Source organism: Protopterus annectens, chromosome 6.part0, assembly GCF_019279795.1.
Source record: "Protopterus annectens isolate FY-2018-M chromosome 6.part0, PAN1.0, whole genome shotgun sequence".
Classification (NCBI taxonomy): Eukaryota; Metazoa; Chordata; order Ceratodontiformes; family Protopteridae; genus Protopterus; species Protopterus annectens.
In genome coordinates, this window is record NC_056737.1 from 792,248,068 (window position 1) to 792,267,872 (window position 19,805).

Genomic DNA, 19,805 nt, shown 5'->3' on the forward strand with positions numbered 1-19,805 from the left:
ATGGCAAACTGATAACAGGTTCATAGTTACTATTCTAGGTATCTTCGCCAAAAAGGACTGCAGCATCCAGCCCCTTTACAACACAGTACAGTATTAGTAATGCATCTATCTACTGTGGGAGTAGATCCCACAGCCTTCTGCATCAAAAGCAAGTACACTACCTGTTGTGCTATTAACAATGCAAGCAGACTCAGAATAAGAAGCACTAGTTTTGTTCCCCTGCAGCTCTCAGCTCCTTATAAAAATCTACTTGACACGCAGTTGTATCTCTGAACTTTGCAGCACAAGTAATCTGGAAAAAGCTGAAATTTATGGTGGGGGGGCAAAAGCCCAAAAACCAGGGACACATTTTAAACATTGTTTGTATAATGTTGAAAAGTTGCTAGAATAAAATGCTGTGTTACCACCATACATTTCACTGCCACGTCTTTAACCCAGGGGACCCTGTGCAAAACAGTCAGAGAAACATACCACTATGCCAAATCAGCTGTTTTTTGAAAGAGAGGAAAACAAACTTAAATGGCTACCATTTAGTGAATTCAGTTCGCACCATAGCTGTCAACCTCTTAGCACAAAACACCTGAACAAAGCCAATAATGGGGGAATACAGCCCCCAAGCATATTCAGTGAATTCAGTTCTCACCATAGCTCTCAACTTCTTAGCAAAAAACATGTGGACAAAGCCAGTAATGGGGGGAATACAGCCCCCAAACATTCAGTGAATTCAGTTCTCACCATAGATAGCTCTCAACCTTAGCACAAAATACCCGGACAAAGCCAATAATGGGGGAATACAGTCCCAAAAATAGGGACAAATTTCAAATATCCATGTTATAAACTTAGACAACTGCTAGAATAAACGGTTTTGTGTTACCATGTACTTTCTGAAGAATATGAAGTCTGAAATTCAAATGCCTGTTATTTTTAAACATTTAACCAGGAAACTAGTCTGACTTGGAACAAAAGACAGTTTTCAGCAGAGCAGGGAGAAACTCCAGTCACATCTTTGTAAGATGGGAAGACATGCAGACACCACACAGAAGGCACCCCAGCCAAGAATCAAACCAGAGAACCTGTAGCTGTCAGGCAGCAATGCTACCAGTGCACCACTGCACTACAGACTTTGCAAGGAAAAATGAAGAAACAGAAACCACAGATTTTATGAGGAACAGAACAAATATGAGGCAAAAATCTGCATTTTTTTTACAAATGGTGGTGGATAGGGAATTCAGGTCCTTGCCATCCGCATCCAAGGTACAGGGTTCAAGCCTGAGTATCTCTACCCATCACGATGTGTTCTCTCTAGCCACCAATATATAGCAACTAGGGCATTTCTCTCACACACACACACACACACACACACACACACACACACACACACACACAAAAATCAGGAACACAGGTGAAATTACAGGCATATGTTCAAAATAAGGGATACTTTATACATAAATACTGATGTTATTTACATACTATTATTATTAAAGGAATGTATTGGAACATATGGCAGGAATGGCTAATTCTCACAAGTTTCTTCACACATTACACGTTTTATGCAAGTCTGAAGCAACATCAAGAACCTCTCTGGAATCATACTCAGCCAACAACCACGACTGTAAAGTGTATTGGAAACCAACTTTAAGTGGATATCCAGATTTCTAAAACTTTTAAACGATTTGATGAATAAAGGAATATCCGAGGGCTAGGTTTTAAAACAGGACTTGATCGATGAAAGGGGCAAGTGAGAATGCTGACTGCCATGACAGGGAACATGAGTGGACAGGGCGAGCTGGTAATTCTTAAGATTACAAGATTTTCGAACAGCCAAAGTAGGACACTGCCTATGGAAATAACACTTTTTTTGCTGAGCACCTTACAGATTCAGATATAATATAAATAGCTTATTTTTGCCATATCTGTATAGAACTGAAGTGTGAGGATTCAGCTGTGTGAAGTTTCATATGACACACACACACACACACACACACCGCTCCGAGCACTTACCTGCAAAGTCCATCAAAAGCAGCAAGCTGTACAATCCATTCCTGCACCATCATCGCCAGCCAATAATCCATGCAATAGGCAAGCCTTCCCGCGAGAGCACCTAAGGCTCGTCCTATCTGTCCCGCGAGACCACCTTGCCTGCGGACGTTGCAGTCTGATCCCCTTCCAGTCTGTGCAGTTTTGACTGCATAGACTGCTGGGAAAATGGAGACGTGCATGTTGTCTTTGTAATCTGGACTGCTGGTGGAGACGGTCTGGATTTTGTGCGCATGCTCCAGACTGGTTCACCAGCAGTCCGAATATTGGAAATGCAGCGAGTGCGCATGTGCGATGTTCCGGGACTCGCAGTTATTTTATTTTTTTTCTTTTATTTTTATAATTTCTTTTATTTAATTTGTCTTATTTTACAACTGGTTGGGCTGCAGTCCAACAGCATGAGCCGCCCCTGCTGTCCACCCTCGTCACACCCAGTGCAAATCTTAACATCTTTAACTCTGCCACATCCAGCTCTGACTCCTGCCTTTTTGTCAGTGCCACTGTCTCCAACCCATATAACATAGCTGGTCGCACTACCCTCTTGTAGACCTTCCCTTTCACTCTTACTGGTACTCGTCTGTCGCAAATCACTCATGACACTCTTCTCCACCCACTCCATCCTGCCTGTACTCTCTTCTTCACCTCTCTTCCGCACTCACCATTACTCTGAACTGTTGATCCCAAGTATTTAAAATCATCCACCTTCGCCACCTCTACTCCTTGCATTCTCACCATTCTTCTATCCTCCCTCTCATTCACACACACACACATATTCTGTCATAGTCCTACTGACCTTCATTCCTCTTCTCTCTAAAACGTATCTCCACATCTCCAGGGTCGTCTCCACCTGTTCCCTACTCTCACTACAGATCATAATGTCTTCTGCAAACATCATACTCCACGGGGACTCCTGTCTGGTCTCATCTGTCAACCTGTCCATCACCATTGCAAGTAAGAAAGGGCTCAAAGCTGATCCTTGATGTAATCCCACCTCCACCTTAAATGCATCCGTCACTCCCACCACAGACCTCACCGCTGTCACACTACCCTCGTACATATCCTTTACCACTCTTACATACTTCTCTGACACTCCCAACTTCCTCATACAATACCACAACTCCTCTCTAGGCACCCTGTCATATGCTTTCTCTAAGTCCACAAAGACACTGCAACTCCTTCTGACCTTCTCTGTACTTCTCCATCAACAGTCTCAGAGCAAACATCGCATCTGCAGTGCTCTTTCCTGGCATGAAACCATACTGATGATCACTAATCATCACCTCCCTTCTTAACCTAGCTTCCACTACCCCTTCCCATAACTTCATGCTGTGACTGATCAATTTAATCCCTCTGTAGTTACTACAGTTCTGCACATCACCTTTATTCTTAAAAAGATCAGTACCAAAACACTTTTTCTCCATTCCTCAGGCATCCTCTCACTTTCCAAGATTTCATTAAACCATCTGTAGTGGTACTAGAAAATTATGCTGGGAAAATTAGTATAGGACTATTAAATGTTGATGTTTCAAAGCAGCTGCAAATAATTTCAGTTGTAGTTTTATTAGATCAGACAGACATAGCAAAGAGGGATATAAGTTTTTCCTGGTTTAAGCATCTTTTTTGTCAGCCTGAAATCTTTGTATCTGATGGATGTTGTCTGTTTCATTCCTTCTCATGGTTGAGTTACAGATCTGACTCCGCTGCATTGTTTCAGAATAGGATCCAAGTCTTGAGCTCCTCCCACTTTCCACAATGCACCATCCCCTGACTAACTCCCTCAGATCTCGTTTGCTGCTCAGAAGTGTTGTTGGACATGATTACTGAATCTCAAGTGTTTGGAAAGTTTTCTAGTGGGATTACTACATTCTTCATCTGGGTTTTCCTCTGAGATATGTGCCTTTTTCGCGTTCCTTTCCTCCCCTTCCATTGTGTGCAGATCTTGAACCCTTCCTTTTCCTTTTAGCTCAGCAGTTTGTTTTTGCCTGCGCTTTTCCATCTAGCTGTTGGTTTTAGGTTTTCTTTCCTCTGGCTGTTGTTGTGTCAGTGTTGGTGTTAATACAAAATAAATAAATAAAAATAAATTAATAAATAAAAAGGGTGTCAGCTTTTTATATATATTCATAGCTATTTTTTTCTAATGTTCTGTTTTCTTTGGCTACGGTGTTTGTACTGTGGAGGCGTGTGTAGTTGTACTTTGCTAATATGTCAGAAAAACTTTCTGGTTTTAAAAAGTGCTTGGAATGCAGCCGTAAGTTCCCGCATTCTGATGCACACTCCTTATGTGCGCATTGTGTTGGCCCTGAACATCCCTGAACAACTGCGATTGGCTTGCTTTTTCTGTGAGAGCTTCAAGCTCAGGGCTTTTGCCAACAGCAGAAATAAGTTAATTCTAAAGGGCCTCTTGTCTGCTTCTAGTTTCTCTGCAGGGGCTCAACCTCCCCCAAGAGTTTGGCCGGGTCTTCTGAGGCTAAGAAGCACCATGAGTCCTCGAGGGCATCATCTGAGCCACCATCCAAAGTTCCGGGACCTTTAGAAATGACATTCTCAGATCCAAAGCCCACATTTGCTCTGGTGGAGCCGAAGCACTCTTCAGATCCAACCAGTAGATATCTAATTTCCAGTTCTCCTAAAGCTGCTGTCTCTACCTCGGACCCTAGGACCATGCATCCGAAAGTTAGAGGTCCTACTTCAGTGTTAGGCATTGAGTCTGTTCCTTCTCTCAAGCTGCAGAAGACCTGTGTTAGACACTCCAGCCCCCTTCAGTGGCTTTGTCCAGGTCTTCTAGGACCCTTTCAGAGGCTAACATGGACAAAGATGATCAGGAAGATCCTCAAGACTCAGATTCAGTTTGGGGTCTTCTCTGCACCATTTCATCTGGGTTCTGCTGGTGTTTCCCTTCAAGTTCGGTCTCCTTCTCTGATCCGTCCCTTGGCATCAGAGGCTGAGGATCATAGTCAGTCGAGAGAGCTGGGTTCGAGTATGAGGAGCCTTCCATCCCCCACTCTGACCTTTGCCCTGACTTCCTCTGCTCCATTGTCATCAGATTGCAGCGGGTCTCAGATCTGGGATGTCCCAGTCAGATCCATGCGGGGAGGGATTTGGCTCTGGCTATGTCAGAGCCATCTCTTCCCCTCTGTGCTTCAGTGCTGGACAGTTCAGGTCCAATTCAATCTGGAATCCAGGGCTCAAGGATTTCTCCCCTCTCTCCTTCAGTATCTTTGGGTCCTGTGGAACTGGAAAGGGATTCACCAAGTCCTTTGGCATTCCAAGTTGTAGAAAGTGCCTTCTCTTGCCATAGGGATCCGGTCTCTTTGAACTATGAGCCTCCCTGGTGACTTACCTTGGATCAGAGACTTGAGCCTGTCATACTTGTACAGAGTCAACCCATCCAGACTAACCTCCAAACACTTCCCCCAGAGGGAGCCTCCTCCTCTTCTGAGGCCTTCCCTGAAAATCTCACAGAGGAGATCCCTTGTAAGAGGATGTGCAAAGGAGGCACATTGACTCCTCCTTGGAGTCCGTCACCAAGGACATGGATTTCAATGAAGGGGAAGATCACCCAGATCACAACTGGAGGACGCCTCCTTTGGAAATATTTTAGAGATCTGAGGCAAAGAGTTGATGGGTCAACCCAATCTCCATTCGCAGAGGAGTCCATGTTTTTGGAAGCTTTCGGGACAGGCCCATCTACATCCTGGGTGGTCCCCCTCATGGATGAGCATGTGGATTTGGTGTTCAGCTGGGTCTGGAAGGAGCCAGACTCTATCAAATCAATTTACAAACATCTGGACAAATTTTTATCTCTTCCTAAAGTCGGACCATATTGGACCAAGGGTATTACAGTTGATGCCATGCTTGTGGCAGCAGCTACCAAAAAGAAGTTAACCAAGCAGAGCTCCACTTTTCCATCTGCCAGACAGGGAGTTCAGAGCGGTGGGCAGGTTTGGTAAGCACGTTTACCCCTCGACCACCTTTTCACTGAGACCATTAAACTACCTGGCATACTTTACTCAGTTGCAGAGGGAACTGGTGAAAGAACTATGGGAACTGGTGAAGGAACTATCAGACTCTCTGGCAGAGATCATGTCAGCGGAGGACTCCAAGGTCTCCCCCAACTGAAAACTCTTTCGTCTTTGTCCAATTCTTCCAATGAAGCTCATCTCCTATTCCATGGAGGGTGTGTCATGGGCAGCTGGTTCACACATTGCTATTCAGAGACATGCCTGGATGAGGTTTTATAATTTCATGGAACTTTTTAAGGTGTCCTTTGTCAATGCCCCATTTGATGGATCCATCTCAGGAGGCATTCGGGAGTTGTTTTTTTTTTCTGCACCCTACCACCTGGAGCAATATAATGCAAAACAAATGGATGCTAAAGATTATTTCCAAAGTTTATTTTATTCCCTTTCTCTGTCCTCCTCCAGAGAGGCTTCCCAATTTTCCACCTCATCAGAGGGAGTTTGCAGTAGCAGAAATTCCAAATCTCCTGCAAAAAAGAGTCATCCAAGAGGTCCCGACAGAACAAAGAAGATTCGGAACTTACTTTCACTTCTTTTTAGTGCCAAAGAAAACTGGGAACGGGCTATCCATTTTGGAACTAAGAAAATTAAATTTGCTTGTAAAGAAGGCAAAGTTTCAAATGGTGATAGTTCAGTCCATTCTACCACTACTGCGGAAGGACAGTTGGATGTGCTTAGTGGACTTGAAGGATGTGTACTATCACATCAAAATAGACAGTTGCTCCAGAAGTAATCTGGACTTCTGTCTGGGAGCTTACAATTCAGAGTTCTCTCTGCCCTTTTGGACTCACCACAGTCCCCAAGGTGTTTACCAAATGCATGGCAGTAGTTGCAGCTCACCTGAGACTGCATCCGGCTGTTCACTGCCCCAACCAGGCATCAACTAATCCAGGCCAGGGATTACTACTTCAACCTTAACAATCATCTTTGGATCACTATAAACCTGACAAACACAAACCCATCTCTGGTTCAGAATTTAAAATTCATTGGAGCTGCCTTGGACACAGTGAACCAGATTGTGGCCCTGCCCCCTCATCACATACAGACCTTGAGAGATCATGTTTGAGCTGTCTTCAACCGATCTTCCCCTCCAGCAAGGCTAATACTTCAGGCTCTAGGATCTATGGCAGCTGCCATCCCTTTAGTCCCTTTTGCAAGGTATTTTATGAAAGTTCTTCATATGTAAGTTCTTCAGTGGACCCTGGCTACTGAATGGTCTATACTCTGCCAGCCTGTATCTGTTCCTATCAAATTGACTTCAGTTTGCAGAAGGCATCTTCACTGTTAGTTGCTGACAGATGATCTAACGATAGGCAGGCCCTTTACTCCTTCCTTCCCCCTCAACCATGGTGACCATGGACACTTCCCAGTTTGGGTTGGAAGGGGGCATTTCAAGAGAACTGTATTCCAAGGCATGCGGTTGCATATAAAAACCAGATTGTATATCATTGTTCTGGAGATGAGATCAGACCACCTTAAGCCATTCAGGGTATTATTCACACAGACAACATGTCAGTGGTGTGGTACATCAACAAACAAGAAGGAACTCACTCTTACCCACTGTGCAGAGAGACCATGAGGGTTTGGGAATGGACGATGTCTTCAGACTGTTTATCCTTGCAACTCTTATACTGGGGAGATCTAATGTCCTGGCAGACAACCTCAGCTGGTCCATTCTGACACCTTACGAGTGGTCCCTCAATCAATCAGTAGCAGACTTGATCTTCAGCCATTGGGGCCAGCCTTGCTGTGACCTATTTGCATCCCCCCAGAACAACAAGTGCAGCATCTATTCCCCTCTGATTCCCCCCTGCGAGGGATGCTCTGGTTCACGACTGGCCCCCCCCAGTTTCCTCTACACTTATTCCCCACTACCCTTGATCCCAAAGTTTCTTTGGTAAGAAAGCATCTGAAATCCTCGGCAATCCTCATTGCCACCTATTGGCTTTTGTCAGATTTGGTTCTCCTTCCTCTGTTCTCACCTGAAATATCCTCCGTGGATTCTGGAACCCAAAGAAGACCTCCTTTGTCACCCAATAGAGGGTTTTCACCCGAATCTGATATCCCTCAAATTGACCACTTGGTTTCTGCGCTTCCAGTCATTGTTCAAAGGTCCAGGCTTGCTTCCTCGTCTGAGACATTATTTTAGCCTCCCAAAAAACAGCTACCAAGAAAGTATATGGCATTAAATGGAAGAGATTTGTTTTCTGGGCCTTTAAAGAAAACATTAGCCCTTTTCAGCCCCAATTTCAGCTATCCTTCTCTTCTTTTCAAAGAAGGAGCCAGCTTCTCTACCATCAAACTTCAGTTGGCAGCAATTTAACTTTCATTCCGGCAATGATTTCAATTCCCCTTTGACTTCCAAACTGTGCAAGGCTGCCTTAAAAGGGTTCTTCCTCCTCAGGCCTCCAGTCAAAGATCCCTCCCCACCATGGGATCTCACTGTGATTATGACTTAGTTTCTTTCATGGAAGACAGTCTTTCTCATTACCATCACCTCAGCAAAGAGAATCTTGTAGATTCAGGCCTAGTCTTCTAAGCCCCCTTACATTATTTTCCACAAAGTTAGGGTGTCCATTCGCGCTAATCCCTCTTTCATGCCCAAGGTAGTTACAGAATCCAATCTCAACCATAGCAACTATCAGTTTTCTTCCCACATTTCTCTAATGAGGGAGAATGTTTGTTCACAGGCAGTTACACTTTTATTTGCACAGGACAAAACCTTTTTGAAAATCAGAACAGTTATTTGTGTTCTTCTCTCATAGCTGTCAAGGTCATGCAGTTTGTAAGTTTACTCTTGCTAAATGGATAACAGACTGTATTACCTTGATCTATACCAAGAATGGATTTACAGCTACCTTGTCCTTCTAGGGCCAACTTCACTAGGTCTATGTCCACCTCATCTGCCTCTCTTCCAGGGCATCTTCAAATGATATCTGTGCTGCAGCCACTTGGTCGAAGGCTCACACCTTTGTCTCTCATTACAAATTAGACATTGTTTCCAGGAGCAGGGCCTCCTTCATTTCAGCAGTGCTCCAGCATATCCTTCCTTGAGACCACCCAGGAGTTGTATAGCTGGGGACTCTACCCAACCTTGAGTTTGACTGAGAGAGACAACCTCAGATTTATTAGTTATGTACTTAATATAACTTGGTATCTGTGTTGTTTTATTTCATTCCTCCTCACCTACCCTCCCTGCCATCCCTCTACCCAGTGCTCTAGAAGACCTGGAGGGAACTTTTTAGGAACTGTTGTTCTTGGTTTTTGAGGTGCTTGTTCTTGATGTATACTCCTTTCTTTCTCTGTCTCTGCTATCTATCAATTAATGTGGGGAGCAAACGTGATCTTAGCGAGTTAGTTAGGGAACGGTGCACTATGGGAAGTCAGAGGAGCTTGAGACTTGGATACTAGTCTGAAAAAATGCTGCCAAGTCGGATTCATAACCAACTGTGAGGAGGAATGAAAGAAGACAACACAGATGCCAAGTTATGGTAAGTACATAACTAATAAATAATTTGCCAGAGTTGCAATTTTTAAGGCATTTTGTTTCTGATTTATACCTAATTCTAAGGTTTTTGTATATTCTGTCTTTTAAAAGGTGGGTGGGGGGGGTTCTCATGCGTCATCTCTTTTGATCATAGGAGTGTGTAGTTCTGGCAGCATAAAAGACTGGAGAAAATTTTTTACTCAAAAGTCTTGAAAGGGACCAAACTTTTTTAAAATGCATTTTATATAGGACTAAGTTATTTGCTGTATCATATATGATATGAGCTGTTTAATCAGTTTCCAGTTCAAAAAATGAATGTTCATTGTTAGCAGCAATCACTTCTTTCCTGAGCAGTGTAGATGTTTAGAATTGTGTATGATTAAAGAACTAAAGCAGTACAGTTGACCAAAAAAAAAAAAATTAAGTTCATAGTATTTGCATTTTCTAATGAAGTATATTTACACAATATATTGCTATCACTAAATGGTTTTCACACATTGTCAAAAAAAAAAAAAAAAAACAAATTGCTGTGACACAGGTTGTTAGGTCTCTACTTTGTGTAGTTCCCTTATTACCCTTTAATAAATATTGTTATAGTAAGGTTCTGACATGAAATCTCATTACCTTAGTAGGCATGATTTATATACAAGAACTCAGAGCAACACGGTTCAACAACAGTAATATGGACTACAAAACTGTAACATTAATGTTCATTCTTTACCCACAAAAATCTTAAATTTTACAGTGGATGCAGCAAAACAGAGCAACTGTTGCTTGTTAAACAAATGACTTGTTTACTTTGCCTGTCACAGACATTAGACCAGGTGCTGGAGGACTTGTATGTATAAATCTGAAAAAAGGATCCCAAAGTTGCAAGTGAACCTCCAGCTGCAACATATAAGGACCACCTTTCATTTATTCTGTAACTGTAAATCGTGCTATTTTCAATCATCACAATTTTTGTGACATTCCTCTTCAACACAATAGCAACCTCTAACTTAATTGGAATCTGCATGCCCTGCACATAATTATGAATGCATCAGTAATTATTCCTTCAGTTTACATATTTTTAGAGAGATTTCAAGAAAGTCAGTTCTTTAGTTCTTCTGTTGAGGTGACTTTCTTGAAATCTCTTTTTTAAACTCAGAAACTAGTTTTGATTTGCAGCCTGATCTTAATCCTGTATGGAATGTGTGATTATTTGAAATAAAATCATGTTTCTAAACTTTGTGATATGCTTCATTTTAAAGTGATTCCGCATGCTTCATTTGGTCTTCTATTTGTCTGGTTTTCAGATAATGAATACATTTAATTTTTTGTTAAATTGTTGCTATCTTTAATCCATTTCTGTCTGTAGGCTGCATGATCATTCTTTCTCAGAAGAAATTCTTTAACATAATTACTCTGATAAATAGATAAATAATAGCAGTAGTAGTTTCACTAATGTTATGATTTTATTTATTTATTTTATTTTACATTTGTTAACTGGGCTAGTCTAACTGGATATATTTCCATTTTCAGTAAAGGCCCAGGGAGAAAAGCTCCAAAAGTAGCACAAAAATATCATATACAGTTAAATAATAGATAAAGTAGAAAGGAAATTAGAATACAAAAAAGGAATCTTTAAGTGAAGTACTTACACTAAGAAGGATTGAGTATATAGGATAATATAAGTCATTTTACAACATGATATTTGAGGTAATTTAAAGTTCACTGATTAAAATAAATACTGGAAGTTATATTAATCTTACTAGTGACAATTTCTGCTTACAGAGGGGGAAGCAGTATGAAATTTTGTATCCAGAGGCAGTGTGAAGATAGAAGTAGGGGAGGCTGAAGATTAGTCAGGGTTACTGCAAGGACATAACCAGTGTGTTTTTAGGTGTCTTTTGAGCTTTTGCTAGAGTGACAGTGAAGGTAGTAGAGTTTATATGTGTATTCTATAAAGATACGGGCATACAAAGTAGATAATGTTCTTATAGAAATTAAATATATAAAATAAAATGATGATAATGATACATGTTTTTTAGTAGTTGTAGATTTTTTTAAAGTATGTCTGTTTAATCTTCACAGTTGAGAGAAGAAGTTGTTGTTCTCTCTAATAGTCTGAGCCTTTGTGAGCAGCCCAGAATCGATTACCTACTACAAGAAAATATTACCCAGGACAAGGCCAGCATGGATGAAGTACCTTTTAGACACGGTAATATAACTTCTCAGATCTGATTTAAATGATAGTATAGTTTAACATATATAAGAAGTAAATTGCACAGAAATTGTGTATTTCTGAAGGTCAAGGAGAGCCTGTTACTGCTGGGATTGGGCATAATTAACATGTATATTTGGCATCAGTAGTGGCGTCTAAAATGTTGACTAGGCCTGCAGATGATCCAAAACTTTTTCCATAGAATTTGCTGTAAGGAAATCTGCAGCTGGTGTAAGATATCGAAGAGAGACCACTAATGTAAGTAACTGTAATTACAGTGCATCTGGACCAGAAAGAAAAGATATGTATTTGAAAGCTAATATTGTGAGGCCTGTAAGCATAATAAGACAACCATGGAGTATAAGCTATCCTGTGATTTCCTAGAAATGTACTTTTAATGAAGAAAATCCAAAGATTCCACATAAAATTTAAAAGTCTACAGACCATGACTTATTCTAGGGTGTACTATGTCTACTTGAGTTTCAACTGGTTGAAATTACAGCTAAACAATAAATAAATTCTTGTAGTTCAACCTGATGAAAGTGCCAGGGGACAAGCTTCCTGTACACCCATGTGGAGAGCTTCACCACATCTCCCTTTATTTAGGTTCATATGTGATTTCTAGGCTAACAACCTAAGAGGACGTTTTTAAGACTAGCCATGCTTTCTGAATGTGTCTGACAAGTTTTGATACCCAAGGGTTATTTTAAGGGGTATATGTAGGCTTGGGGATGGGTCTTCTAAGAATTGACTCAGTTGTGGGGAACGTCTCAAGTAGATCTGTTTGCCTTTTTTCAAAACAGGCAACTCAACAGATTCTCCTCCTTGACTCCTTCTAAACAGGACTTTTTCATTCCCTTGGACAGGAATGTTTCTTTCTGCATTTCCACACTTTCCACTGATATCTTGGGTAATTATGAAGGTGCAGAATAACTCTCCAGAAATAATTGTGGTGACCCCCTTTTGACCCAGGCAACATTGAGTCTTATAGAATTTGGCTAAGGGCAATTTCCATGAGCTTCCCCCAAAACTGGAACTACTTACATAACATAGGCAGAGTTTGATACACCTCAGTCTAAAACAGGTTGAACTAACCGCTGGGTGATTCACTTCTAATGCCTTTAGGCACGTCTTTTCAGAGGATTTGTGGCAGGTACTTAAGGAGGCAAGAAAATCTGTTACTAGAAAATCTTATATTGGCAAGTGGGAAAACAATTTCTAGTTGGTGCCTAGAAAATAATCAGGGCTCCATCAGGGATTATCCGGCATTAATGGTCAAATATTTGTATGAGTTACCAGCCTCAGTCTTTCATGCTCTATTAAGATACATCTTGTGTCCATTTCAGCATGTTTGTCCTTGGATCCTCCACTTACTTCAATGTTTCAGTAAAACAGTTTCTGAAAGGGGTGTTACACCTGAGACCAGTCAGTCAGTTTGCTCCTACATGAAAAACTGTTTTTCTCATTTTCCTGACATCTGCAAGAAGACTTGCAAGCTCTCATGGGGGGGTGGTGAACCCTATCTGGTCTTGTATTGGGACATGGTGCCATTAATAAATCCTTCATTCATGCCCAAGGTTATTTCAGAGTTTAGTTTGAATCAGGCCATTGGTCTCCCAGTGTTCTATCCCGACCCTCAGAACCAGGGAGAAAGGATTCTACTTAATCTGCACAGCCACAGGCTGCTCAAATAAAATATTGACAGAACCAAGGTCTTTAGAAAAGCTCATCAGCTATTTTTATGTTGGGACTAAAAAAGGTCACCCCATGTCAAAACAATTTCCAGATGTTTGTCTTCAGCTATTGCCTTAATGTATGCCCATCATGGTAAACCAGTTCCAGGCAGTATTGAGGAGCACACTACAAGGGTCTTGTCTTCTTTGATGGCATATTGGAAAGTGGTGGACTCTAGACATCTTGTAGAGGTACACACATGGTCCTCTGTACATACTTTTACAAGGCATTATAAACTGGATTATTTTTCTAGGTACAGAACTGGCTTTGCTAGGACCATTCTCCAGTGGCTCCTGGATGGATGTTCTTCCTCCTCCCTGATTGGATAGGTTTACGTAATTAGCCCATTTATCCTAAAGACTACTGTAGGAGTGGGAATGATGAACATAGTATAGTTGTGCAAGTTGTACTTACCCATAACAGCAGGTGCTTGAATTCTTCACTGCTGCTGTAGATGAACCCACCCACCATCCCCCCCCCAGTATTGTATATAGTTATTGTTGGGAAATACCTTGGTTATTTCTTGTTTAGTTCAGGATGAACTACTTAAAGTTTAGGCAAGAAAGTCCTGAAAATGTTCTGCTCTGCTGATTTACCCTGCTTATCAAGTCTGTAGGCAGAGTGGACGTATAGGAGGGAGCCAGAACTTTTGGAAGCTGGGTTGTTGTGTCTTGAGCAAGATACAACTCGTATAGCTTAAAGGTTACTGCAGTAGTGAGGAGTTCAGGCTTCTAATGAGCAAATTAAGTTTACACAACTCTGCTTTCTTTGCATGTTGACTGGGAACCCACTTAGGTCTGCAACACCTGCTGTCTGTGATTATAGACATAAGAAATGTATCACTGGCATTTATCTCCCACATGTCATCAATTGTCATGAATGCCTGCTATTTTGTCTCTAAAGTTTGTTGTGTCCTTCCCTCATTTTGAGATTTGATATAGTAATGTAGACTGCAGTCAGTATGGTTATGCCAGGTTTATGAATTTTATAAGCAAGAAAATATGTTAACTCAAATCCTCCTCTCTCATTCTTTTGCTTTAGTAATGAGTATTTACATGGTAGCCTTGAAGATGAGGTCTGTTTACTTCAAAATATTTATCTGGATCTCTGATTCCTGAACTAAAATACTGACAGCTGTGGCAGCTCTACTTGCTGGCAAGGATATAAGACCAGAAACAGTACAGTTTAAGATACCAGCCTGACTTTTCATGCAAATAGAAGTGGATCATTGAATCTATAATATGGTGCTCTGACACTTCTACCTTGTGTGTGTCTGTTTGAATAAGGAAATGTGGACTACCATGTGTCTGTCTCATATGCAGTGTGTGCTACCATGATTTGTACTGCAATGTTACTTCCTGGTGTGCCGGTATGCATTTAGCATTTCATTGTGCTGTTACTGTGTACTGGGTATTGCTGTTCATTTCTGCTGTAGCCAGAGGCCGACAACCAGAACAAAAAATTGCTCATTATTTCACAGCCTTATTGATGTTTTGCAGTTGAAAGTGAATTGAAATATGCACAGTGCACATGCTGGGGGACATTGCCAGAATGTATTTGTAGTTTTTGTTTGGTATCTAGTATTGTGGCATATTCAAGTTATTAGTGCACATTTTGTTTAACCTGATGGGTTTGCTCATCTTGGTTGGTGGGTAGTGAATCCTCTTTGTATTTCCCCCAACTGGTGCTTGCTATGTCACAAAGTGTGATGACTATAAAAGGAGCTCATCCTCCATCAGGAAGCTGCATATCTTGAAGTGTCATGTAAACAAATGGTGCACCACTAATGAAAAGCCATTTCATTGTTTGAGAAGTGACACATGAATTGGCCTTTTGACTTCAGCCACAGCTCAAGAACAAAGGCATACCCAGTAATGACCATCACCAATGCAACATTTGAAATTACAATTTTTATTAATAGAAGCCATGAAAACAAATGATTTTGCATTACACTTTCTACAGTCTACATCTTATACATAAGAATATACACATAAGGTTCTTCGGCTACACACAGTTGCTAAGAAAACTAGGTGCAAAATTACTACGATAAAGGTGCAAAATCAGGACTATTCAGATAATCAACAGGTGAGTTAATGGAACTGTTTCAAAAGGATTTGTCTGAAAAGGGATACTCATGTCTTTACTTCTACTCTCACCTGTCAGAGAGTTCCAGTCTTACAGAGTCATTTTTGTAAAGGCATGTTCCTCACACATATAAGGGAAGTTTGGGCATTTGTCCTGAGGTTGTGAGTTCTGGGGGCAACAAAGACTTTGCTTCTAAAAGGGAAACAAACTGATTTAGTAACTTAGATAAACATGGTGAAAAGAAAAGGAAAGTAGATCTTTCAGAAATGGGTAGTCAGTCATCTTCTGAAAGATTAAACGGTGTTGTTTTTTAGGGATGTGAGGGAAATAAAATAACATATTTTACTTAATGTGACATTTAACAGCCCAGTTTTGTGGGAAGAGCCTAAATAATTGAGGTGCAGAACATATTTTAATCTAGGTATAACACTTTTTTTATGTACGATTTTCTTACTTGAGGCATCTAGTCAGTTTGTATGCAAGCTTTAATTGTAGAATTTTATCGATTGTTAACTCAGTACTGTTACAAATAAATTGTCGAGGTCAATCAGCACTCTTAGATACTGGATCTGAGGCTGCCAGATGCAGAGAATTACTATGCCTGCATGGGATTGCAAAGAGCATGAAGATTTTTTAAGTTTTAATAGTTAGTTTATTTTCACTGACTAATTCAGTACTTCAGAGACGTTCTTTTGAGACATATTCAATGTCCATTGTACATTAACAAAACTCTGTATTTTTATTGCACAGTTTTCCTGCTAGATTGTTTAGTGACTTACATAAGCATTTTACAAAGTTGATAAATACTAAAGCTTTCATAGACTGTGCCATACATTTTTATATAGTGAATTGATGGCAGTAGCAATGATCAGTATGTGGTGGGCACAGGTCTCTGTTGATGTGAATGATGGTGTGGATATTAGAGGCTAACATTAGAGTAAAGCACAGGTTTTGTAGCATCTAAAGGCTGAAAGAGCTTTGACACCACAGAGCCATTAGTAATAATTTATCTCACAGAGGATGAACAAATCTATTTTTGGTCTCTTTCTAGTGGTTTCCTTTTTGAGTATGTCCTGGTGGGACTGCAGTATAGCTCTCCTGCACTTCAGAGGTGTGTATCTCTGTGATGTAGATGCATGATGGAACCCTCCTTTTTTATATTAACTTTTTCACTTGCATACCAGTCATTATTCACTCCTCCTGTGATGGATTGGCTCATTTATTCTTCCATAAGGTGAGAGCTGCTTATAGGAGGCTATCATCCAAGCAGACATAATAGTTTTTGTTATATGGCCCTAACCCCTCACCCCATGGCTGACATGTATAGTCCCTTACATAAGAGCCTTCTATGCCTTGCTCTGCATTTGTGCAGTCTTGTTCACTCATCATGAGGGCCTGCCATGAGAGCACAGCTTGGCATAGCCAAACAAACATCCCTGGCCATGTGCTTCATGGAGTCCATCTCTTCTGTGGTACATGGTAAACACTGCATGTGACAATGTCACCGCGATCATTACATAATGGGTATATTAACATTAGATGCTTGCTTTCACCTTCCCCTATCAGATTCCCTGATTCTGGAGCTACAAATCAATTTCATGTTGCCTGGGTTATAGTTGAGTGGTATCCCTCCATACCATGAAACTGGGCATCATTCATTCTTTCTTTACTAGGTAGTGTTACTGCATCTTGCCTGACTTGTGTACACTGGCTTATCATTTTGTCTTTCTAGAAAGCAGTACAGAGGAGGATGCTATGTGATATGTACATGGCTGAGATTGCTATAGCCAGACCATGTGTAATACCTTTTAGTAAATAAAATATCTTGTAGTAATATGGATTTAAAAACTGTGAATGACATTACTGAAGTATACAGATTTATTAAGAGGAGGACCATCCTCAGTAACAGCAGGACTAATGCAAGCAGGTTTTAAGACAGCCTGGTACCTAAAACTTTCCAGGCTAGTACAACCCTCCCCTTATTCCATAGTGCACTGTGAAGGCCTTTCTCTGCAGATCTGTTTTGCTGTTCACAAGTGTTCATACCGAAAAAATAGCTGGAAATCACTTTTTTCTTCTCTGTTTTTTTTGGAATACTCATAAGAATAGCTCTCAACTTGTTGGTGCAAGAAATCTGGCTAAGCCTAAAATAACGGGGGGGGGGGGGTGGCAAAAATAGGGACAGATTTTTTATTATTGCTCTTATGAACTTAGAAATTTGCTAGAATAACAGGATTTGAGTTAGCATGCCTTTTCTAAAGGATATGAAGTTTGAAACTCAAATGAATGTCGTTATTTAGTGACTTCAATCCTCAGCGATTTGCCAGAAAACTACAAGTTTTATGAGGACTAGGTCAAAAATATGAGGAAAAAATCTGGACATTCTGTGAAAATTTTAACAGCTGAGAGGTATGCTCATAGGAGAATTCGAAAAACAATGTGATTGGTAAAAGTTTTATTTTGATCTGCTTCACAGTTATTGTTTTTCATTGTCGTGTGTAAGCTAACATTAGGAGTTTTTTGTTCCCTCACCTTTTACCTTACAGCTGGAGTTTTCTGACTGCTTATTTCTTAGGTGATCACCTCTTATTCATTCTTGACTTACTAGTTAGGTGTTATTTTCTCTGCTTGCGTAAAAAAAATTTCTTGTAGCACTTAGGCATTTATAAAACTTCAGAGTGAGGACTAGCTTCTTTCATATGTTGTGACTGTCAACAACCTTTGCACCATTCCTATATGGTGTCAGCTCCCAAGCATGCTGCTGCTGCTTTGTTATATTTCCTGTGTCTGAAGATCACAAGGAAGCATATGTGTAAGAGGAAGCAGCTAGACTCCCTTGCAGTCTCTTATGCTCTATGAAGATGATGCAGAAATAAGATATTCCCAAGTTTGGGGAGTTCTTGGAGATATGTAGACAGGGGAGTGGTTCCCGGACCCCATCATCTCCATGCAGAAAACAGTACAAATAGCTTTTTGATTCACCCACCAGTCATCTTGGGTGGCCCCTGTATTGGTGGATATGTTAAAAACTGTCATCATTGTGGCACAGGAAAATTCCTTTACTATGGCTCCCTGACTGGATGAAACCATACAGGATTCTCTGGTCCCCTAAGCACTGAGAATGCTTCTGTTCGGGGGGATCATTGCCAAGGGCATACTATTCACAGTATCCCGAGACAAATTGATAGTCTTCACATCCGAATTCTGGAGATGAAACCAGCTCTTTTTGCCCTTCAAGCATTTCTGAACTGTTTGCCCCAGGGTGTGATGCTTTTACTTCTCGGTCTGAACTTCTGGATGAAGACTTTCAAGTCTGATGCTGATGTTGCAGAAGCAGCCATTAAAAAGACTCTTGACTCATCAGAACCTAGCAGTTTGTCTCCCTGTTAAGGAGTTGGGGGCTATGGACTACTTTATCTGAGGGCCATAAAATGCTCACAGATGATTTTCAGTGAGAACTGATCAGTGAAATAGTGCACCGGTTGCTGGACCAGCTACCTGACAAATTTCTCAAACAGAAGATAGTCTATGCAGTCTACAGACCTTTACATGCTTAGCCAATAACCCATATTCAAAAGTTCCCTCCAGCCTTCAGTAGGTCAGTACAAGCTAGACCTGGGAAGAATTTGCGGCTTTACCTTCCAGTTATGTAGGATTACCGTGAAGCTGGCAAGGTCATGTTGATGCTAAATCTCATGATAAAGGTGGCCTTAAATCTCTGCTGTAACTTTTCTCTTTATTTATTTATGCATTCGAGCTATGATCAAAGTTGCAGGATCTGCTGTTGAGCTTTGTTCCAAGCTGCAGGATCCGGTATAATTTGCTAGCACACCTGTTCCAGGCTAACAGAGCTTGCCAAGGGTATCAAGGTCACATTTATGAGAACCCTATCTCTTTGGTTCTGAAGTCAAAGTTGACCTGGAAATATGAAAGGTGGGCGATCATCTCTGCTGTTGGAGTAAAGTTTCAGCTGCCCTATGCCCATTTTCTGGTATGCAGAGGAGTCTTCATCAAACCTGGTTTTGGTTTGTACAACAGAAGAACCAGAAGTTTGGAAGAAATTAGGGCAACTTCAGGAAAAGCCATCTCCCAAAGAGAAAGAAGACCCTGACAAGAGCAGAGTGGCCATGGCCAACTTCTAGGTAATCCTTTTTGTCCATAGAGACCTGTATTGCACACTCCCAACTGCTACTTAATGCTAACAAAGCTATAAAATACTAATTTTCTTTCTTCCCAAGTC

At 40.9% G+C, this 19,805-nt stretch overlaps 1 protein-coding gene across 1 annotated transcript in view; it reads left to right on the forward strand.

Moving 5' to 3' along the window:
- The window catches only part of LRRC9 (leucine rich repeat containing 9), a 3,097,114-nt gene that overhangs the window by 1,355,499 nt on the left and 1,721,810 nt on the right, over window positions 1-19,805 (forward strand). The window contains exon 13 of the mRNA XM_044073581.1: window positions 11,617-11,743. Coding sequence (XP_043929516.1) covers window positions 11,617-11,743 — 127 coding nt within the window. The remainder of the gene's footprint in view (window positions 1-11,616; window positions 11,744-19,805) is intronic.